The sequence below is a fragment of the Mauremys mutica genome, chromosome 6 (genome assembly GCF_020497125.1).
Source record: "Mauremys mutica isolate MM-2020 ecotype Southern chromosome 6, ASM2049712v1, whole genome shotgun sequence".
In the NCBI taxonomy this organism is placed as follows: Eukaryota; Metazoa; Chordata; order Testudines; family Geoemydidae; genus Mauremys; species Mauremys mutica.
In genome coordinates this window covers 94,078,949-94,096,558 of record NC_059077.1, presented here as the reverse complement: position 1 = coordinate 94,096,558, position 17,610 = coordinate 94,078,949, and the positions used below count along the sequence as shown (strand labels likewise).

The 17,610-nt window shown below is 40.4% G+C and overlaps 1 protein-coding gene and 1 long non-coding RNA gene across 7 annotated transcripts in view; one reads left to right on the top strand and one right to left on the bottom strand.

Moving 5' to 3' along the window:
- RORB (RAR related orphan receptor B) overlaps positions 1-17,610 on the bottom strand; it is a 193,408-nt gene that overhangs the window by 11,898 nt on the left and 163,900 nt on the right. For all 3 annotated transcript variants that reach the window (XM_045020891.1, XM_045020892.1, XM_045020890.1), the window contains one exon: positions 2,624-2,745. In XM_045020891.1, coding sequence (XP_044876826.1) covers positions 2,624-2,745 — 122 coding nt within the window. The remainder of the gene's footprint in view (positions 1-2,623; positions 2,746-17,610) is intronic.
- Positions 16,533-17,610, top strand: part of LOC123372642 — a 71,742-nt gene continuing 70,664 nt past the window's right edge. For all 4 annotated transcript variants that reach the window (XR_006580378.1, XR_006580381.1, XR_006580379.1 and 1 more), the window contains exon 1: positions 16,533-16,887. This is a non-coding gene — a long non-coding RNA (uncharacterized LOC123372642). The remainder of the gene's footprint in view (positions 16,888-17,610) is intronic.

The following is a 17,610-nucleotide window of genomic DNA, read 5'->3' as shown; positions in this document are numbered from 1 at the left end:
CTTTTGACAATCTTTCTGTGCCTCAGTCCCCCATCTATACAATGGGGATAACACCCCCTCACCTGACAGGGATGTTGTGAAAATAAATTCATTCATATATGTGAAGCCCTCTGAGACTATAGCGATGAGAACCACAGAAAAGCTCATGAAGAAATTAATAGTTCTTTTTTCAGAACAAGGTTTGGCTAGAGTGCAGTAAACAAGATGTGGGTCTGCACATTGAACAAGGAGGAGAAAAGAAAATATTGAATAGATGCTCATTTAGAAAGCACTGTCATTCTGTGCACTGGATTTGTCAAGCTCCGGTAGAAAAAAATCGTATTTGAGCATGTAGGTAAAGACTGTATCGTAATTCAGACATACAAGGGAGGGAGGTGAATTAAGATTGTGCAGATTTAGGCATTTCCTAACTTTTGAGTGCTTGGACTTGGCAACCTTTGTAATGTTTAAACATAGTTTTTTGTGTAATATATATATGGGCTAGATTAAAAAAAGTAACAGCGGAGTGGTGATGTTGAACGTTGCCACACCTATCTTTCAGGTGCCTATAAAATCCCTGGGGTTCACAAAGCCCAAGTTCAGCAGTTAGACTCCCTATATAATGAACAGGGTGAATTAGGTGCCTCAGAGTGGATTTCTTGACTAAGCCAGCCAATGGGAGGTGCCTAGCCAAGGGATGTGTGCTAAGCTCTGCCCCTCTGTTGGAGATAGGAGCTTCCCTCTGTTTGAGATTCTCATTCTCCCCTTTCAAAGCTATTGCATTGTGGATGCATAATGAAGGAATCATGGGGATGGAGAGGAGAGAAAGCGTAAAAGCACTAGAATGACTCTGTAGCCTGCTGGTTAGAGTAATCATGTGTGAGTCCCAGGATCCAGTCCCCCTGCTCTAATGACTTTTTAAATTGTTTATCCACAGTGGAACAGCTTCAGCATGAGAGACTGAAGAAGCCCTACATCAGAATATCCAATAGCCTACTGTTTAGAACACACACCAGAGAGATGACAGGCTCCTGTTCAAATGCCTTCTATTCCTCAGGTGGAGGGGGGAGTTGAATTTGTGGGGGGGGGCTCCCAGTCCCACATCCAGCGGGGGAAGTACCCTACCAAACATTATGAGAGAGGTCTTCTACCACCCAACTGTTTTATGTAAGCTCATCTAAAGGGTCCCGCTCTGATAGGAAAATTCTGAGATTGCCTACCAGATCAGCTTGCCTACCAGATCAGGTGCATGTAAACCAAGGCCAAGTGTGGCACACTGCAGCAAAACAGATTTATCGCAGAAGGATAGTCCCTAAAGATTTCTCTCTCAATAACAAGCATAGGCTTAAAAATGCATCAACATAGTTGGTACACAGGTTCGTGCCTCACTCTAGGCCTTAGTCCTCTGGATGCCTGGCATTGGGATGAAGACTGCATGCACAGAGACAGAAATACATGCACCTATGGAAAAAAAAAAGTCTGCAAAAATTAGGGCGCTGAACCAATTTCGGTGCTTATGGGGTTTGGCAGTAGCTGAGTGGGGGTTCTGTGAACCCTAGTAGGGTCTGATTCTGGGATTTAGGCACCTAAAGTGGCAGTTAGGTTCCTAAGTCCTTTTGTGAATCTAGCCTCTATCTATATCTATCTCTTTCTACAGATAGATATAAAGTAATGACAACTAGGTAATGTAAATATGCAAATATATTGCTAGCAAAGGAAACAGACTAATGCTATTTAGTCACCTTGTTGAACATTTCTGCTGGGTTCAAAAACCTTTTCAAAACCATTGTTCAATTTATCACCTTTGTGTGTGTGCATGTGCGGGCACAAGTGTATCTTTGGACTACATCTGTCACAGGTGAGTTTCAACTTCTGTTACCACTGGGGAGCCAACAGAGCAAACTGAACTCTATTCTGCTTTGTCTAAATTCTGATTGCGGAATCATTATTATTGGTGGAAATGAAAAAAGCAGAAGAACTCAGCTTGATTTCCACTGCCTAGGCTGAATTTGAAGAGCTGTAAGTGGGAGAAATATTCTGAACGAATTTGATATAGGAATCATAGGGGGAGAATAAATATACAAACAAATGAAGTTATTTTTACAGCCACTTTTCAACAGTATTACCACACTTTACATAGTGTGTTAAATTCTGGATTATCTTCTGTACTGTCGACAGATGATAAAGATTTACTTTCCTTGCAATAAAAAACATTCAATTTTCCACATGAAAATGGGGACAGTTTTAACAGTTGTCATAAATATGTTAAACAAATCTATCTTCTATTTTGGAAACAACTCTTCCAACATATGGAGTCCAATCCTGCTCCCATTAAAATCAACTGGAGTTTTGGGAAGAGATCAGGCCCATGGAAACAAATTATTAATATGGGAGGCTGATTTTATCACCATTTCCTTTGCCCTGACATTATGCTACTAGCAAACACACCAATAAGCTGTTATTTCTATTTTAAAATGCCATTCTCACATCTTCAGTTGCCAAGTTCTTCTAATATCAAACTGCTATTTCCCACCCAAAGGTTTGAAAACTTAACTTGGTATTGATCAACAAGTCCTTGCCAAATTTACTGCATTGAATTGCCAGGGGAAGGAGAAGCAAGAGAAGGAGTGGTAGGGTATTGTACCTTGCTCTGGTATACTTTAATTTCTTCATATGTGTGGGTCTGCCATGCTAGCTGGTGTAGTTCATCCATTGTATATTGACATGTCTCCAAATGGGACTTAATGATATTCTGTGCAATTCGATCTAAGAAATGGGGGGAAAGCAGAAAGTCACAATGAATAGTAATCTGCAATAGCAAAATTTTGAGGACATCAGCGTTGCAGGGGGGATAATCAGTAGATAACTATATATTTTATGGCATAGGAGACTGGACAATATTACATTTATCAGTGTGAAATGTTTTCGTATTTATCTAGTTATTGTTTGCGCTGTGGAAATGTTCCTTATTAAATCTAAAACCACAGGAAATTTGCTTGGTTGTGGATTACAAAATTAAAAATAGCCAACCTTTGGGTGAAAATATACCCAGTTAAAATTGGAAATGAAAGTTTTATCTGTATCTGGATAGGCACACATTTTTAGAAACCCAGGTTGGTATTTTCAAATGGATTTTGAAATGGAGCAGCAGCAGCAAAACCTCATACACAAATGACAATGTATTCCTCAGAAAGAGGCAGTACATTCAAGGTGCTGTAGCCAGACTTGGGCATGGGAACGAAGAGGACCAGGAACAGCATAGCTTCTTCATCATTGCCTACATCACTCTCAATGTCTCCTGTTGCAGCTGTTCCACTTTGCCTAAATAATTAATTATTCACTGGAGCAGGGACTGGAATCCAGGTGTTCTCCCTTCCAGATGAGTTCCCTAACCACCAGGCAACAGAGTCATTTTCTCACTCTCTCTCTGGTCCAATTAATATATAATTATTTATACAAAGTGGAACAACTGCAACTGGAGAGATTAAGAGAGACCCCACACCTCAATGGTTTGATGGCTAGCACACTCATATGGAAGGGAGGAGATTTGGGTTCAAGTCCCTGCTCTGAAGCAAGGTCTCCCATTTAACAGGTGAGCATCCTAACCACTGGGTTGTTAGGGGATAGGGAGTAGTGATGCTACAACCACTTTGTGAATGGTGCTTAACTCCCCCTATGACTCTAATCTCCAAATCAAAGTAATTTCATTTTGAGGCTTCCTTTTTTTAAATGGAAGCAATTCACCAAAATCAACATGAACTCACAAATATGATTTGGTCAATGTGAATTTGTATGTTGCTGTGAAAAAGAGTTGCAGCCAAAATCTTTTTACCCAGCTCTAGTAAGAACAACAAAAGGGCACATTATGACTGCGTAGGGTCTATACCATGTTATTGTCCAGGAGGGAGAGGAGGAACCTTTGTCCCAGGGTACCAGGATGCCCTATTTTGTCACACAAATAACCTACTGTATATCTGGTCATGCTGGGAGAAAGGGATGAAAAAGAAAAGCCTGGGAAGGGAGTAGAGAAGATACAGGAAAATAAGAGAACTACAGCAGATAAGTCAGGGACTTGGGCTAATGGCAGGTCTCAATGCACCCAATTCTTGTACATACTATGAGTGGAAGGGAAACCACTTTCCTTCACTTAAATCTGTCATGGCAAAAGCAGTTGTTTTACTAGCATGAAGTGATCTGGGTGCCTAGCAGCTGTGGAGTGGGTTAAAGCAGACCGTCAGTCCTGGCTTGTTCAGGTAGTGTTCTGGGGGAGAGGAGGTGGATCCCATTTATAGTTTTAGAAGGAAACCACATGAAAATTGATTTGTTATCATGGTTTTACCCAGAACTTAGACAAAGCTTAGCAGGGTTACTTTAAATTTTTCAGGTTAATTCAACCTCCAAACTCAAATTATAACTGAGTGGAAAAAAAATTCTCCTCTTATTTACATGTGTAATTCAGATTTCCTTCACTGACTTCAGCTGAGTTACTGTGGATTTACACTGGTTCAAAGCAGAATTCAGCACAAGAACATTTATCATTTCCCAAGAAATTGCATAGTCCATTTGCTGGTGCTGTACAACCAAGATGTTAGAAAAAATTTCACATACTCATTGGTCAGGATCAACAATGAATTATAAATATAAATTATACTTAAAAATAAACCAGACTAGAATTACTTACTCATGTCTATAATATGTTTATAACATTTACTGATCATTTAACTCTTTCTAAACCACTTTTAAATGGAGAGTTAATAAACAGTTTGACCATTATGTAAAATATATAAATGTGACGTATACAATATGTATAATACTTATACATAATATATGTGCTTGTATTTTACACACACACACACACTTAACTTAATAAACAAGATGCTAAAAGATTCCTACATGCCACATGGAAAAAATAGCTCCATGAACAAGGAGGCCCAGTTCTGTCCAACCACTGGGCAGTATGCAGTGTAAGACATGGAAAAATTTGCCCCAAATTTCTGGTTTCATGTTAAAATGATGTTAACTTAGCTGAAGCAAGACTATGAAAATAGGGGTTTATAAAATATGCCTCCCAAAATCTCCACGGCATTTTTCAGGACTGAAAATTATTTGCGAAGGGTGTGGCAAGCGCTAAAGATTTTATTGTCTCTTCCCCTTTCTTAAAGGAATCAGAGAAGGTTGATTTTTTTTAAGTGATTAAAAGAAAACAATTTTATAAACCCCAAACCTCAGTTTTTATCTCCAGAAAATGAGCTATTTTTTCTTAAAAATAAAACCAAAATTAGAATAATTATAAAACACAAATCTGAAAGATTGCTCTGCTCATAAATAATCTCAAAGCACAACCACGTAAAAATGCTTTAGCTTATGGTTAAAAAGAATCCCAAATGGAGTTATCACTAAAAACTAGCAGGCTTCCATTTAATCCTTATTTAACTCACTCAAATAAATCTCTATGTTGCAGCAGATCATGCAGTCCAGACTAAAAGATCAATCACTGAATTTAAACGCCAGCAATGTCTGGATATAACGGGGGTGAGTTAAGGAGGGAGTTTCAGCCTGAACTCTGAACTTTCCTAACTCCTGTGGATATATGTTCAGCCCTTGATGTCATTAAGATATAACATTGAATACATTAATATTAAGGTAATGAGAATGAAGTATATGATGTTTGCTGGAGACATATTGAAACATAGCAAACTTGACTGCAGAAATTAAGCTCAAGCTGAAGGGCGTGTTTACACTGAGGAGGAGTTAACCAGATGGAACTGAAGTGCAGTCATAGGAACTTTTATGTTTTTTTAAATCAAAATATCTGACAATGGAAAAATAATTGTAACTTGCATTGCATTTTTCCAGACTATGTTGCAAACCATGTTTTAGCCCCATGCTCTTGGGGCTCGTATATTCATTTCCTTTCTACTGACTCCAGATCCTTGCTTGCAGTTTTCGTTGATTCTTCCTACCCTACCCTCCACCTTTCTTTACATGAAGCAAGAATTATTCATACTCTTGATATAAAGAAAATAAAAGACCATATTACTGCATAGCCGGTAGAGGAGGTAGCTTATTGTTTTTCAGTCAGAATGAGGCACATTGAAGGTGAACAATGTGAAAATAACATACACATGCTTTAGCATTACTTGCCTTGAAATACACTTGATTGTTACAGCTAGTACCACTATGGTACCCCTCACATCACTGCTCTCTTATTCTTGTACTTCCTATTTATGTATGTACTTAGGATGAGCTGGTTCTACTGCAGTTCATACACTCTTCAATATTTTGTGGGGCTGGCATCTGAGCGATAGCTCTATACAGCGGTACACAGAACTGTTTCCCATATACTAATTGTTTCTTGAGCTGATGTTAAAACCCGTCTAGGTGTATGAGGACCTAGGGGCTAGTACCAGCAGAAGTAGCAGCAGCTCAGAATGAACCAGGTGCAAGGATAGACTTGAAATTCTTGTGCTGCAGGCCAGCTAAGTCTGAGTGTACCATGGAAAGGATATGCTTGGTCTCTAGGGAAAGGAGCCTGACAGCAAATTCTGTTGGCTGATTAGAAAGATGCATAAGTATCAGAGGAGACTGCTTGCCTGCTTTCAGAGATGGCAGTCATGAAAAGGAAAAGGGGATTAGGGTTAAAATGGCAAGCGCTGGGCCGATGGGTCTTGCACAAGCTATTAACGAGAGAGATGAAAAGTAAAAGTATGGGCTTTCTGAGGGACAAGCAACATAAGATACTTCAGGTGAAAAGATCAAAGGGTACAGAATATCTTCTTGTCACAACACTCTAAGGGCATTACATCTTTCTGGGCATTTTTGGTGTCTTTGCCTTTTAGCAGGTCAGTCAGGGGAGCCGCAATTGATGCAATGTTGGGGCTGAATTGGAGATAATATCCTGCCAGGTCAGTAAATGGCATGTCTGTCTTATGATCTGGGGATTAGGGTTTGAGTTTAATGTATGGATTTTATCTAGTGTAGGTTTGTGGGGGCCTCTACTTACCTCATTATCCTTTGTACCAGTGGAATGGTGGAGTATCCCATCAAAAAGACAAAAAACTGTTTCATCAGTGCTGAGAAATAGAGATGCTCATATAGGAGACATGATAGCTCAGTATGAAACAAACAGAGCTGGTCGTAAAATGGGGGGAAGGGTCTAGTGGAAAATATCGACTTTTGGGCAAAAAAATAAAGCTGAAATATTTTAGCCAAAAATAAACACAGTTCAATGCAATAATGCTCCCACAGTACCTCATGAGAGTTGTAGTTTGGGGGCTTCATCTTTCTATTCTCCTCTTTAGGCCAGCCTCCCTGGTCAGACTACATCTCCCATGGTTCACCCTGGGTTTCCCTTGTTGAGACGATCCCAAATTATTATGAATTGCTGTGATTGATATGAATGACTGTTATAAGCATGAGTTTTGTATGACTTGGTATGCCTGAACTTGCTAGAGGATTCTGGGAGCAGAATTCTCTTAGCATTAGATGAATGATGTGGAAAACCACTGGAGGTGCTGAAACTGCACTTGAATGATTAATAACAGCTCAATGGAAATCTATGTTTCAACACCGAACTTTGGAATATATCAGCAGAGAACCAGCTCACAAGGTAAAAAACACATAAAACGATGCGATCGGTGGGCTTAGTGCAGGCTAACATGGGACAAAATGACCCTTTTTAGATAACATCACGCTAAGAGTTTAAGTGAATGATTGATGAGAGGGTAACCGTTGATTGATCTTTGGTCTGGGTCTGTTCCGCAGCCCCTCCTTCCAAAATATTAAATAGAGAAAACCGGTGATAAATGCCCACGAGGCATATTTCTGGGACATGTGACTCCTTTGAGAACAAAAAGGTGTAAATGCTAAGCAAAGTGAATTAGTTAAGTTAGTTCCCCAATTAACATCTGAAGAGGTTCGAGATTGTGAGACAGAAGTCCTCGGGGTGACCTAGACCCTGCTTCGAGGAACGTTTAACAGACCAAGAACCTAAAAGTGGAAAGAAGAGAAGAAAAGAAGCCTCCATCTAGAATTGGTAGATATATCTGTCTTGTTTGCTAATCAGGATACTGTGTAAGGCCAACATAGTTACTGAGGGTTTAAGCTTGGGGAGCTAAGGCTTATAGGAAAAGATGTGCACTGTGTATCCTTAACTACTTGTGTGATTCCTTCTCAAATAAATTACTGTGCATTAAGCATGTGGGTTTCCAAATTCTCACTGGGACTGGTAACATCTGCCCAGCCGTGGGCCATTAAAGATCCGTTTCAACATTGGTAGCAGAGGGTGGTTTACTGTGCTAGTGGGAAAAGTCAGTTGTTTCTGAACTGGTAAGCCAAGCTAAAAGGAACAATATATCGTCTTAAAAGCATTTTATGGTGACGAGGAACAGGGGAAATATATCTTGGAACCAGAATATTCTGGCAAGGCAAATTAAAATATTGTTTTGAGACACTGTCTGATGCCAGGGAAGCAGGGGTTAAATACAGCTTTGGAACCAGTATATTGAGAAATAGAGAAACACACAAGTACGGAGGGTTGCATCAGTGTCATCTTAAAGCCAATGATGTTCCGCAAGAGCGAGCAAGGCAGGTTTACCTTAGAAGACAAGGGGGATACCCCAAAGCCTCCGGGTATGGTGGATAAGTGTTTACTAAGACAGGCATGTGAAAGTTGGGGGTCAGATTCATGTCTGTGTGATGCAGTCCTCACACTGCATGAGAAAGATTTGGACAATTTGTTGTTGAGGTATCAAAAAGGGTTACATTCCCAAGAAAGCCTGAACATCACCACAAGTCATCTGTGCTATGTATCATGGTGTGACTAAGCTTGTAAAGGAGCGAGATGTTTGGAATGTCAGCAAGAAAGTTTAGAACAGGAATTGGAAAAACTAAAATTGCAAAATGAAAACCTGAAATGGGACCTGTAAACTGCTGTAGCACAGAATGTAACTAAGGCTCAGCTGATAACAGCTTTAACCAACATATGTCAAAATTTAGAAGAAAGAATTAATATACAGGTGGAAGAGGAAGAGGAGCCCCTTCCAGGATCTCTGGTAACCCAGCCAGTAGTGGTAGTGCAAATGCCTCAGCCTCCACAGCAAATACAAGAAGAAGTAATTTGTCCTCTGACTGAAACCGAAAAACAGACACTGGATAAACAATTGGGTTATTTGACTAAGAAAATGTGTTTGTCTTGGGATACATGATTAGAAAACATCTAGATTTTAGAGATTTGAGAGAATTGATAACAACATATGCTGGCCTTACAGAAGGAACAACATTGTTGGCAGAAATTGAAGCAGAGTTAAGCAAAGATAACACAGACGGTGCTATCCTGAAGGTAGCCTGATATTTTCTGACCCCCTCTGAATTAAGGAGATCAGTTTTGTTGATGCATCAGGAGGAAGGGGAATCTGTTATGGCTTATTTTACTAGATTCTTGTTGGTATGCTTTCTGGCTGGAATTGAGGAGAAACAGGTGACAGATTTAATATCTTGGATAGATTTAGATCAAGCAGAAAGGGTAGTAAGTGGAACAAGTAGTTGTCCTCAGAGAATGGTTGGTGAGACTTCCTACAGTAATCAAGCAGACTCCAACCATGCTTCTACCATCCAACCATGCTGACTTGGGATGTGATAGTTGCAATGAAATAGTACAAGGCAGAGAATGGTATGGTAGGAGACATAGAGTGTCTAGTGGGGGATTATTGTGAGCACAGATATGGGCACAACTTGAGGAAAGGAGTGCAGATATGGCTTGTTTGGACAGGCAACATCTGGAGACTTTGAAGTAATTTGATGGCAAGAGCTAGATCACAGTCAACACTGCAAGCAGGAGCCAAGGCTGGTGAGACCAGGGAAACAGGCATAGGAACCTTTTATAGTTTGTTATTCCAGGAATTAGCTCAGATGGACATGGTGACTCCCTGTCAAGGCGGTTCTACATTTCAGTAAAGGTGCCTCTCCCTTAGCAACCCCGGTCCCCAAGGTTGGATATTAGTGGCCAAATTACAGCCCCACATAACTGGTAGACATATAATGGTTGCTAGCATTAATTGACACAGGAGCAGAGGCAACTTCAATTAAGTCAGTGCAGAAGGATGTGCACAGAGAACAAATCATTCCTTTGTTTGGATTCCACAGCAAAGAAGTAAAAAGGACCTTGTTAATACACCTGCCATGTATTAGTATAAGATAGTAAGTCAGACTACATTTTAAACAGATACAGTGGTTTGTAACAGCATGACTGAGGAAGCTATATTGGAAGTAGATGTGGTATGACAGGACTTAATTTGGCAGGAGGCTGTTTGTGGGGAAAAAAGAGAGAGACTGAATGAGTGGATTATTTCAGAAGGATTAAGAAAGTGGGCCTGCAAGGCTATGACAGCTGTGGCACTGCCAAACAAGAAGTGAATGAGGGAATGTCCCATGGTTTGAGCTAGAAAATAAATCTGAATGTGAAGATGTAGAAGCAGCAGAGGAAATGGAGTTACACATTTTCCCACCAACTACTCAATATTCCCATCCAGCAGAAGCAGTTCCACATATAGAAGAACTGTTACAGGATTTGAAAGCAGAGGGGGTAATAGGAAAATGTCAAAGTCATTATAGCTCCCCAGTCTAGTCTGTACAGAAACTGGATAGCAAATGGCATCCCACAATTGATTATTGAAAAATGAATAAACCTATAGTACCTGTGGTCCTAATTGTAGCCCACCTTCCAATTTTAATGGCTGGAGTAGTGGCCATGGCTAGGGGGTTCTTTATACTGAACATTGCTAATTGTTTCTTTGCTATTCCATTAACCTCTTTAAATTAATAACAGACTAAGTTAGGAAAACTCCTGAGTTCCTGTTAACACCAAAGAAACAAATGCCTGAGTGAATACAAACGAAGATCTGGGTGGCAAATTTGGTGCAAACAGTTAAAAACATTTGGACGGGGGAAAAAAATCAACACAGAAAAAAAAAAAAGACCAGAAGGAACAACTGAAAAATCAATGAAAAATAGAGGACAAGGTGATGCTTAAATAACTGGTTAATAAAGGTAAAATAAAACCTATATAAAAAGAACTCTTTCCAGTTAAGTATGTGGCCAGTCCTGGGGCAGTTTTAGTAATCACTTTGGATGGAAATGTGTGAAGATATTCTGATCAAACCAAATTATACTTGCCAACGGACTAGACATAACAATTATCGGAAATGAATGCACAGTATGTACTAACCTATAAGGCCCAGTCAGAGGCCTTTGCTTTTTGTTTGCTTATATTTTTGCAGGTTAACCTATCCCTTTATTGAAGAAAGAAGTATGCTGTGACTTTTGCTTTGTTTTTTTGCTTCTTGGCTTGTTTTCTATGTGATTGCTGCACCTGTTTGTGCTGTATCCAAAGAATAAACCAGAAGATTGTTAAGTTACTCAAATTTTAATACAATGATTATCCTTATTAGGGGCACAAATATAAGAATATAAGAACGGCCATACTGGATCAGACCAAGGGTCCATCTAGCCCAGTATTCTGTTTTCCGACAGTGGCCAATGCCAGGTGCTTCAAAGAGAACGAACGGCAATCACCAAGTGATTCAACTTTTGTTGCTCATTTCCAGCTTCTGGCAAACAGAGGCTAGGGACACCAACCCATCCTATCCTGGCTAATAGCCATTAGGACCTATCCGCCATAAATTTATTTGGTTATTTCTTTTTAAAATTTTTTTGTTATAGTCTTGGCCTTCACAGCGTTCTTCAGCAAGAAGTTCCACAGGTTAACTATGTGAAGAAAATATTTCCTTTTATTTTAAACCCGCTGCTTATTAATTTTTTTTAGTTCCTGTGTTATAAGAAAATGTAAATAACACTTTCTTATTTACTTTCTTGACATTAGTCATGACTTTATGGATCTCTATTGTATTCCCTCCTTAGTCATCTCCTTTCCAAGTTGAAGAGTCCAAGTCTTATTAATCTTTTCTCATGTGAAGTTTTTCCAGACCCCAGATCATTTTTGTTTTTTTTCTGTCTTTTCCAATTTCAATACATCTTATTGAAGATGTGGGCAGACCTTGGATTTATATGAAAATAGGAAAGGCATAGATAATAAAACAGAAAATACTTTCCTAATGATTCCCAATATTCTGTTAGCTTTTTTTTTTGACGGCTGCTGCTCATTGGTGGATATTTTCAGAAAACTATCAACAATGATTCTAAGATTTCTTTCTTGGATGGTGGCAACTGATTTGAATCCCCATTATTTTGTATAATTGGGATGTTTTCCAATGTGCATTATTTTGCATTTATTAACATTGATTTTCATTTGCCATTTTCTTGCCCAGTCACCCAGTTTTGTAAAATCCGTTTGTAACTTTTTGCAATCTGCTTTGAACTTAATTATTTTGAGAAGTTTTGTATCATATGCAAATTCTGCCATCTCGCTATTTACCCCTTTTTTCCCCCCAGATCATTTATAAATATGTTTAACAGTACTGGTCCCAGTATAGATCCCTGGACACTACTATTTACTTCTCTCTGTTCTAAAGAATGACCATTTATTTGTTCCAAAACCTCCTTTAATGACACTTTAATCTGGGACAGTTCCTCAGATTAACTGTGATCACCCAGTGGCCTCACTGATTGTTTAGCACAGAGGTGGGCAAACTACAGCCTGTGTTGGGCCATATCCTGCCTGGCCCCTGAGCTCCTGGCCTGGGAGGGTAGCCCCCGGCCCCTCCTCCACTGTTTCCCCTCCCCCACAGCCTCAGCACACCTTGCCGCTGGCACACTGCTCTGGGCAGTGGGGCTGTGAGCTCCTGGGGCAGTGCAGCTGCAGAGCCTGGCCTGACCCAGTGCTCTGTGCTGCACGGTGGCATGCCTGGCTCCAGCGGGGTGGCATGGCTGTAGTGCCACCAGTTACTGGTGCTCCAGACAGCACGTTAATAAATGGATAGGTGTCGGGACAGTCAGAGGGCAGGGAACAGGGGGATTGAATTGGTGCAAGGGTCCTGGGGGGCAGCTATGGGGGGGTTGGATGGGGCAGCTGGGGGAAGTCAGGGGCATGGGTTCTGGGGGTGGTCAGGGGACAGGGAGCAGGGGGTGTTGAATAGAGGGCATGGGAGTTCGAGGTGGTGGTCCTGGGGCGGGGGTGTGGATAGGGGTCGTGGCGGTCAAAGGGCAGGGAGAATGGGGGGTGGATGGGGCAGAGGTCCTGGGGGGGGGCCCATCAGGGAACGGCGGGGGTCGGATGGGGCAGGAGTCCCGGGGTGGGGCCATCAGGGGGCAAGAAGCAGGGGAGGGGAATAGAGGGCAAGGGCTGGGCCATGCCTGGCTGTCTGGGGAGGCACAGCCTCCCCTAACCGGCCCTCCATACAATTTCCGAAACCCGATGTGGCCCTCAGTCAAAAAAGTTTGCCCGGCCCTGATTTAGCAGGTGTGTAGAAAATAAAACAAACCTACCAATAAAAGTATTCAATGACCCTGTTTAAACCCTTAACAGACCGAAGAAATAGAAAAAATTCCCAAACCTGAAAGTAGCCTCTAGGGTTAATTCGCCGAGGGAGGGAAAAGTTCCGAAAGAGCTTTTAGAAAGTCTAAATTCCAATATTGGGGTAGAGAACAGTACAGATTTGATTAAAGTCCTAGCCAAAGTAAACCTTACTGTGGGAAGCAACTTGGAACCAGTCCCTGCAAAAGTGCTGTACAGAAGTACAATCAGCACATGCTGGGAAGCAAGGAGAAAGAATGGATCAAGAAATGGGATACTCTGTATTGGAACTAAGTGAACTCCTGCGGAAGAGTGTTTTGGAATTTGTTAAACAATAAAAAATATTTGTTCAGGATTGTCCTGGGAAAAAGTGTGTATAGAAGCCCAGGGAGTATTGGGAGAACAATGGAAAGATATCTTGAAACAAAGTCGCAGAGGTAATTGGCCAGAGATACTTATTTGGGCATTGAATTATTACTCCTATATTAACTAATCATTCCAGGATACCCGGAGGGTGAATGTGCATACATGTACCAGATGCCAGTGTGCCCGTATCCTTTCTGGTATAGCTAATGGAGAGGTACAAGAAGTGTATCAGGTAATATATGCAAGCGCCTGGGGAAATGAAGCAGGGTACTATGAAATAGTGCCAGAAGGAAATGGGGGACTATTGTGGATACCCAGAGAGGGACGAAAACAAATAATAGGAGCCCAATGGGAATGGGGCACCTTAATTAAAAAAAAAAAAAGGAATTGGAATTTGGAATTCAAAAAAAAATTGGTAATGTGACAATAAAACAATCAACCAGACTTGTAATAATTGTAAAAAAATAAATACACTTGCTCGAAAATATAAAATTCTTTAAAAAATTGCAGAAAACTTAAGATCTAAAATGTGTGTTCGGTATAATGTTGTATGTCAAGTAATAAAATAAAATGAAATTAAATGATAATAGTATTTCAAATTTGTAAAACAACTGTATTATTTCTGCTATGTTTGTGTTTTAAATACCAAATATGTAAGCAGTATAAAAGAAAAGACAAGCTTTGCAGAAAACTTTTAAAATTAAATTGTTAGATTATATTTTTAAAGATCGTAAAATGAGGCTGTAGTTCAAAAAGATCCAATAACTGGCATATTGGTACAATTGGCATAATTGGTGCAATATCATAATTACCTTGGGTAATTGGCTATTGAGTGAGGGACTGTTGAGATGATGTCAAATTATTATGAAGTGTGGTGATTGATATGAATGAATGTGATGAGCATGAGTTTTGCATGGCTTGGTATGCCTGAACTTGCTAGAGGATTCTGGGAGCAGAATTCTCTTAGCATTAGATGAATGATGTGGAGAACTGCTGAAACTGCAGTTAAATGGTTAATGATGGCTCGATGGACGTGTATATTTCAGCACTGAACTTTGGAATATATCAGCAGAGAACCAGGTCACAAGGTAAAAAAACACATAAAATGATGTGATCGGTGGGCTTGGTGCAGGCTGACATGGGACAAATGACCCTTTTTGGATAACATCACGCTAAGAGTTTAAGTGAATGATTAATGAGAGGGTAACCGTTGATTGATCTTTGGTCTGGGTCTGTTCCGCAGCCCCTCCTTCCAAAATATTAATTAGAGAAAACCAGTGATAAATGCCCACGAGGCATATTTCTGGGACATGTGACTCCTTTGAGAACAAAAAGATATAAATGCTAAGCAAAGTGAATTAGTTAAGTTAGTTCCTCAATTAACATCTGACGAGGTTTGAGACTGTGAGACAGAAGTCCTCAGGGTGACCTAGACCTTGCTTCAAGGGACATTTAACAGACCGAGAACCTAAAACTGGAAAGAAGAGAAGAAAAGAAGTCTCCATCTAGAATTGGTAGCTATATCTATCTTGTTTGCTAATCATGATACTGTGTAAGGCCAACATAGTTACTGAGGGTTTATGCTTGGGGAGCTAAGGCTTATAGGAAAAGACGTGCTCTGTGTATCCTTAACTACTTGTGTGATTCTTTCTCAAATAAATTACTGTGCATTAAGCATGTGGGTTTCCAAATTCTCACTGGGACTGGTAACATCCACCCAGCTGTGGGCCATTAAAGATCTGTTTCAACACCCCTCTTGATGCAATACATCATGGGAGTCATGGAAATGAAATCTGGTTGGGGAGCACAGCCCATAAAGGAGAATAGGGACATGATAATGGAACTACAACTCCTATGAGGCAGAAAAGTAGTGTTTCCAAACTGAACTATTTCATTTTTGGTCTGAAGTATGTGGGTTTTGGGCCATACCTGAAACTTTTGGGATTTTGGGGCATACAAAAATCCAGATTTTCCATGGAAAGCAGATACCTTTCACAACAAAAATCTGTTCAAAAAAAAGTTTTGGTAGATTATTTTCAACTATAGAAAAAGATACTTACTTACTATATGCAAAACCCCTGGAGCCAATACAAGGTCATGAAATACTAGAGAGACCCAGGCAACACATGACATATAATTATCAATTAAACTTTATTTTTGTTCTGTATCTATCTGATTAAATTTCTTAGAACACAGACACTAATATAACTCATTCCAGGCTGATTATACAGGGCCTTAAACTGGAAAAGGCTGCTTGAACTTGACATGGAAACTTATTTGCTGTTAACTAATTTCTACTCTTAATTCATAGGAATTTCAAAATTAAAAAAAAAAACACAGAGAGAGACATCAAATACCAAAGATTCTGATTCCTGAGAACTCACCACAGTTTTATTGGGCAGAATTTCAAGTTTCTGCTAAGACCGGCTAGTTTAAGTAAGTCACCTCCTTGCTAAAATACACCTAGAATAACAGCATGACCAAGAGACCTATTTAGGCAATGAAAATATCTTAAAGAAAGCTGAAGATGCCAGTAGAAATCTGTTTCTTTGGATTTTAGACGTGCAGACCAGTAGAAGTATTGGTTTCCCCCAGAACAGATGCTACTGGGAAGACGAACAAGGACTTGACTTTCTACAAAACCTCAAATACAAATGAAAGAAAGGAAAAGAAATGACAGTTTTCCTATAACAGACCTACAAGCAATTGTCCAGCTGGGAAACCAGTTCACCTGAGAATTGATAACAACAGCTGGAACCAAACAAGAGTCATTACCCCTCCCTCAGAGCCATGCTCATATACTGATGAAAGAGACTCTCAAAGGTACTGGAGAAACCATCAAGATTTATTTGAAGTACTTGTGATATCCTAGAGAACTGCTGATGCAGTAGAAAAAGAGGAAAGCTCAACAAACAGATAAAGAAAGAAGAGAATTTGTATTAGTGCCAGTAGAATAGTTACAGGCACTAGCATCGCCAAAATTGGTGAGTGCGAAATCACTACAGATACCAGCATTGGCAAAACTGCCTCATCTGGGCAGTACCTGGCTAAAGCCATAATGTAATCAGACTCGGGTGAGTTCGATTCAAGTATGTCTATACTGCAGCGGGGGGGTGGGGGGTGCTCCCCAACTCCAGTAGACAGACATGCTCTAGTTCTGCTAAATCTACTGCACTAAAAATTGCAGTGTGCCTGGGGTAGCCCAGATGACATCTCAGGCTAACTGCCTGAGGACAAACCTGCCCCCAAGCCCTGGGTACATCATTGAGTGGCTAGCTCAAGCTGCCGCCCATGCTACCCCCAGCTATACTGCTAGTTTGGTGAGCTAGCTCGAGTAGAGCTAGTGACTGTCTGTCTGTCTACTGGAGCTGGGAAGCATGTTCCCAGATGCGGGGTAGACGTGCCCTTGGTGACTGTTTCCTGAGAAAACAGGCAGATTCAGAAGGACTGACATAAATTACAGCTGATTAAGCGACAAATAAGTATTTCCAAATCTATTGATATTTTAATTATTATGGCTGCCCAGTACCCCAAACTCCTAGAGTGTCAGTAGTGTGACAGGGGTACCATGACTAGGAGGAAATTGCTGGAGATGTTTCAGGAGCTAGGCTTGTAGGTATTAGCTCTCATATATCCCAGTAAGCACTTGGACACACAGCTAAGGGAAAGGGCATTTTACTAGGGCTGGCAGGAAAGGGAAAAGTTTGAAATACTCTAGGTAGAGAGGCTTAAACAGAGTTCAGAGTGAGCAACAGCAGTTCTTGTTTGGGTCCCTGGGCAGCCCAATCACAAGTCAG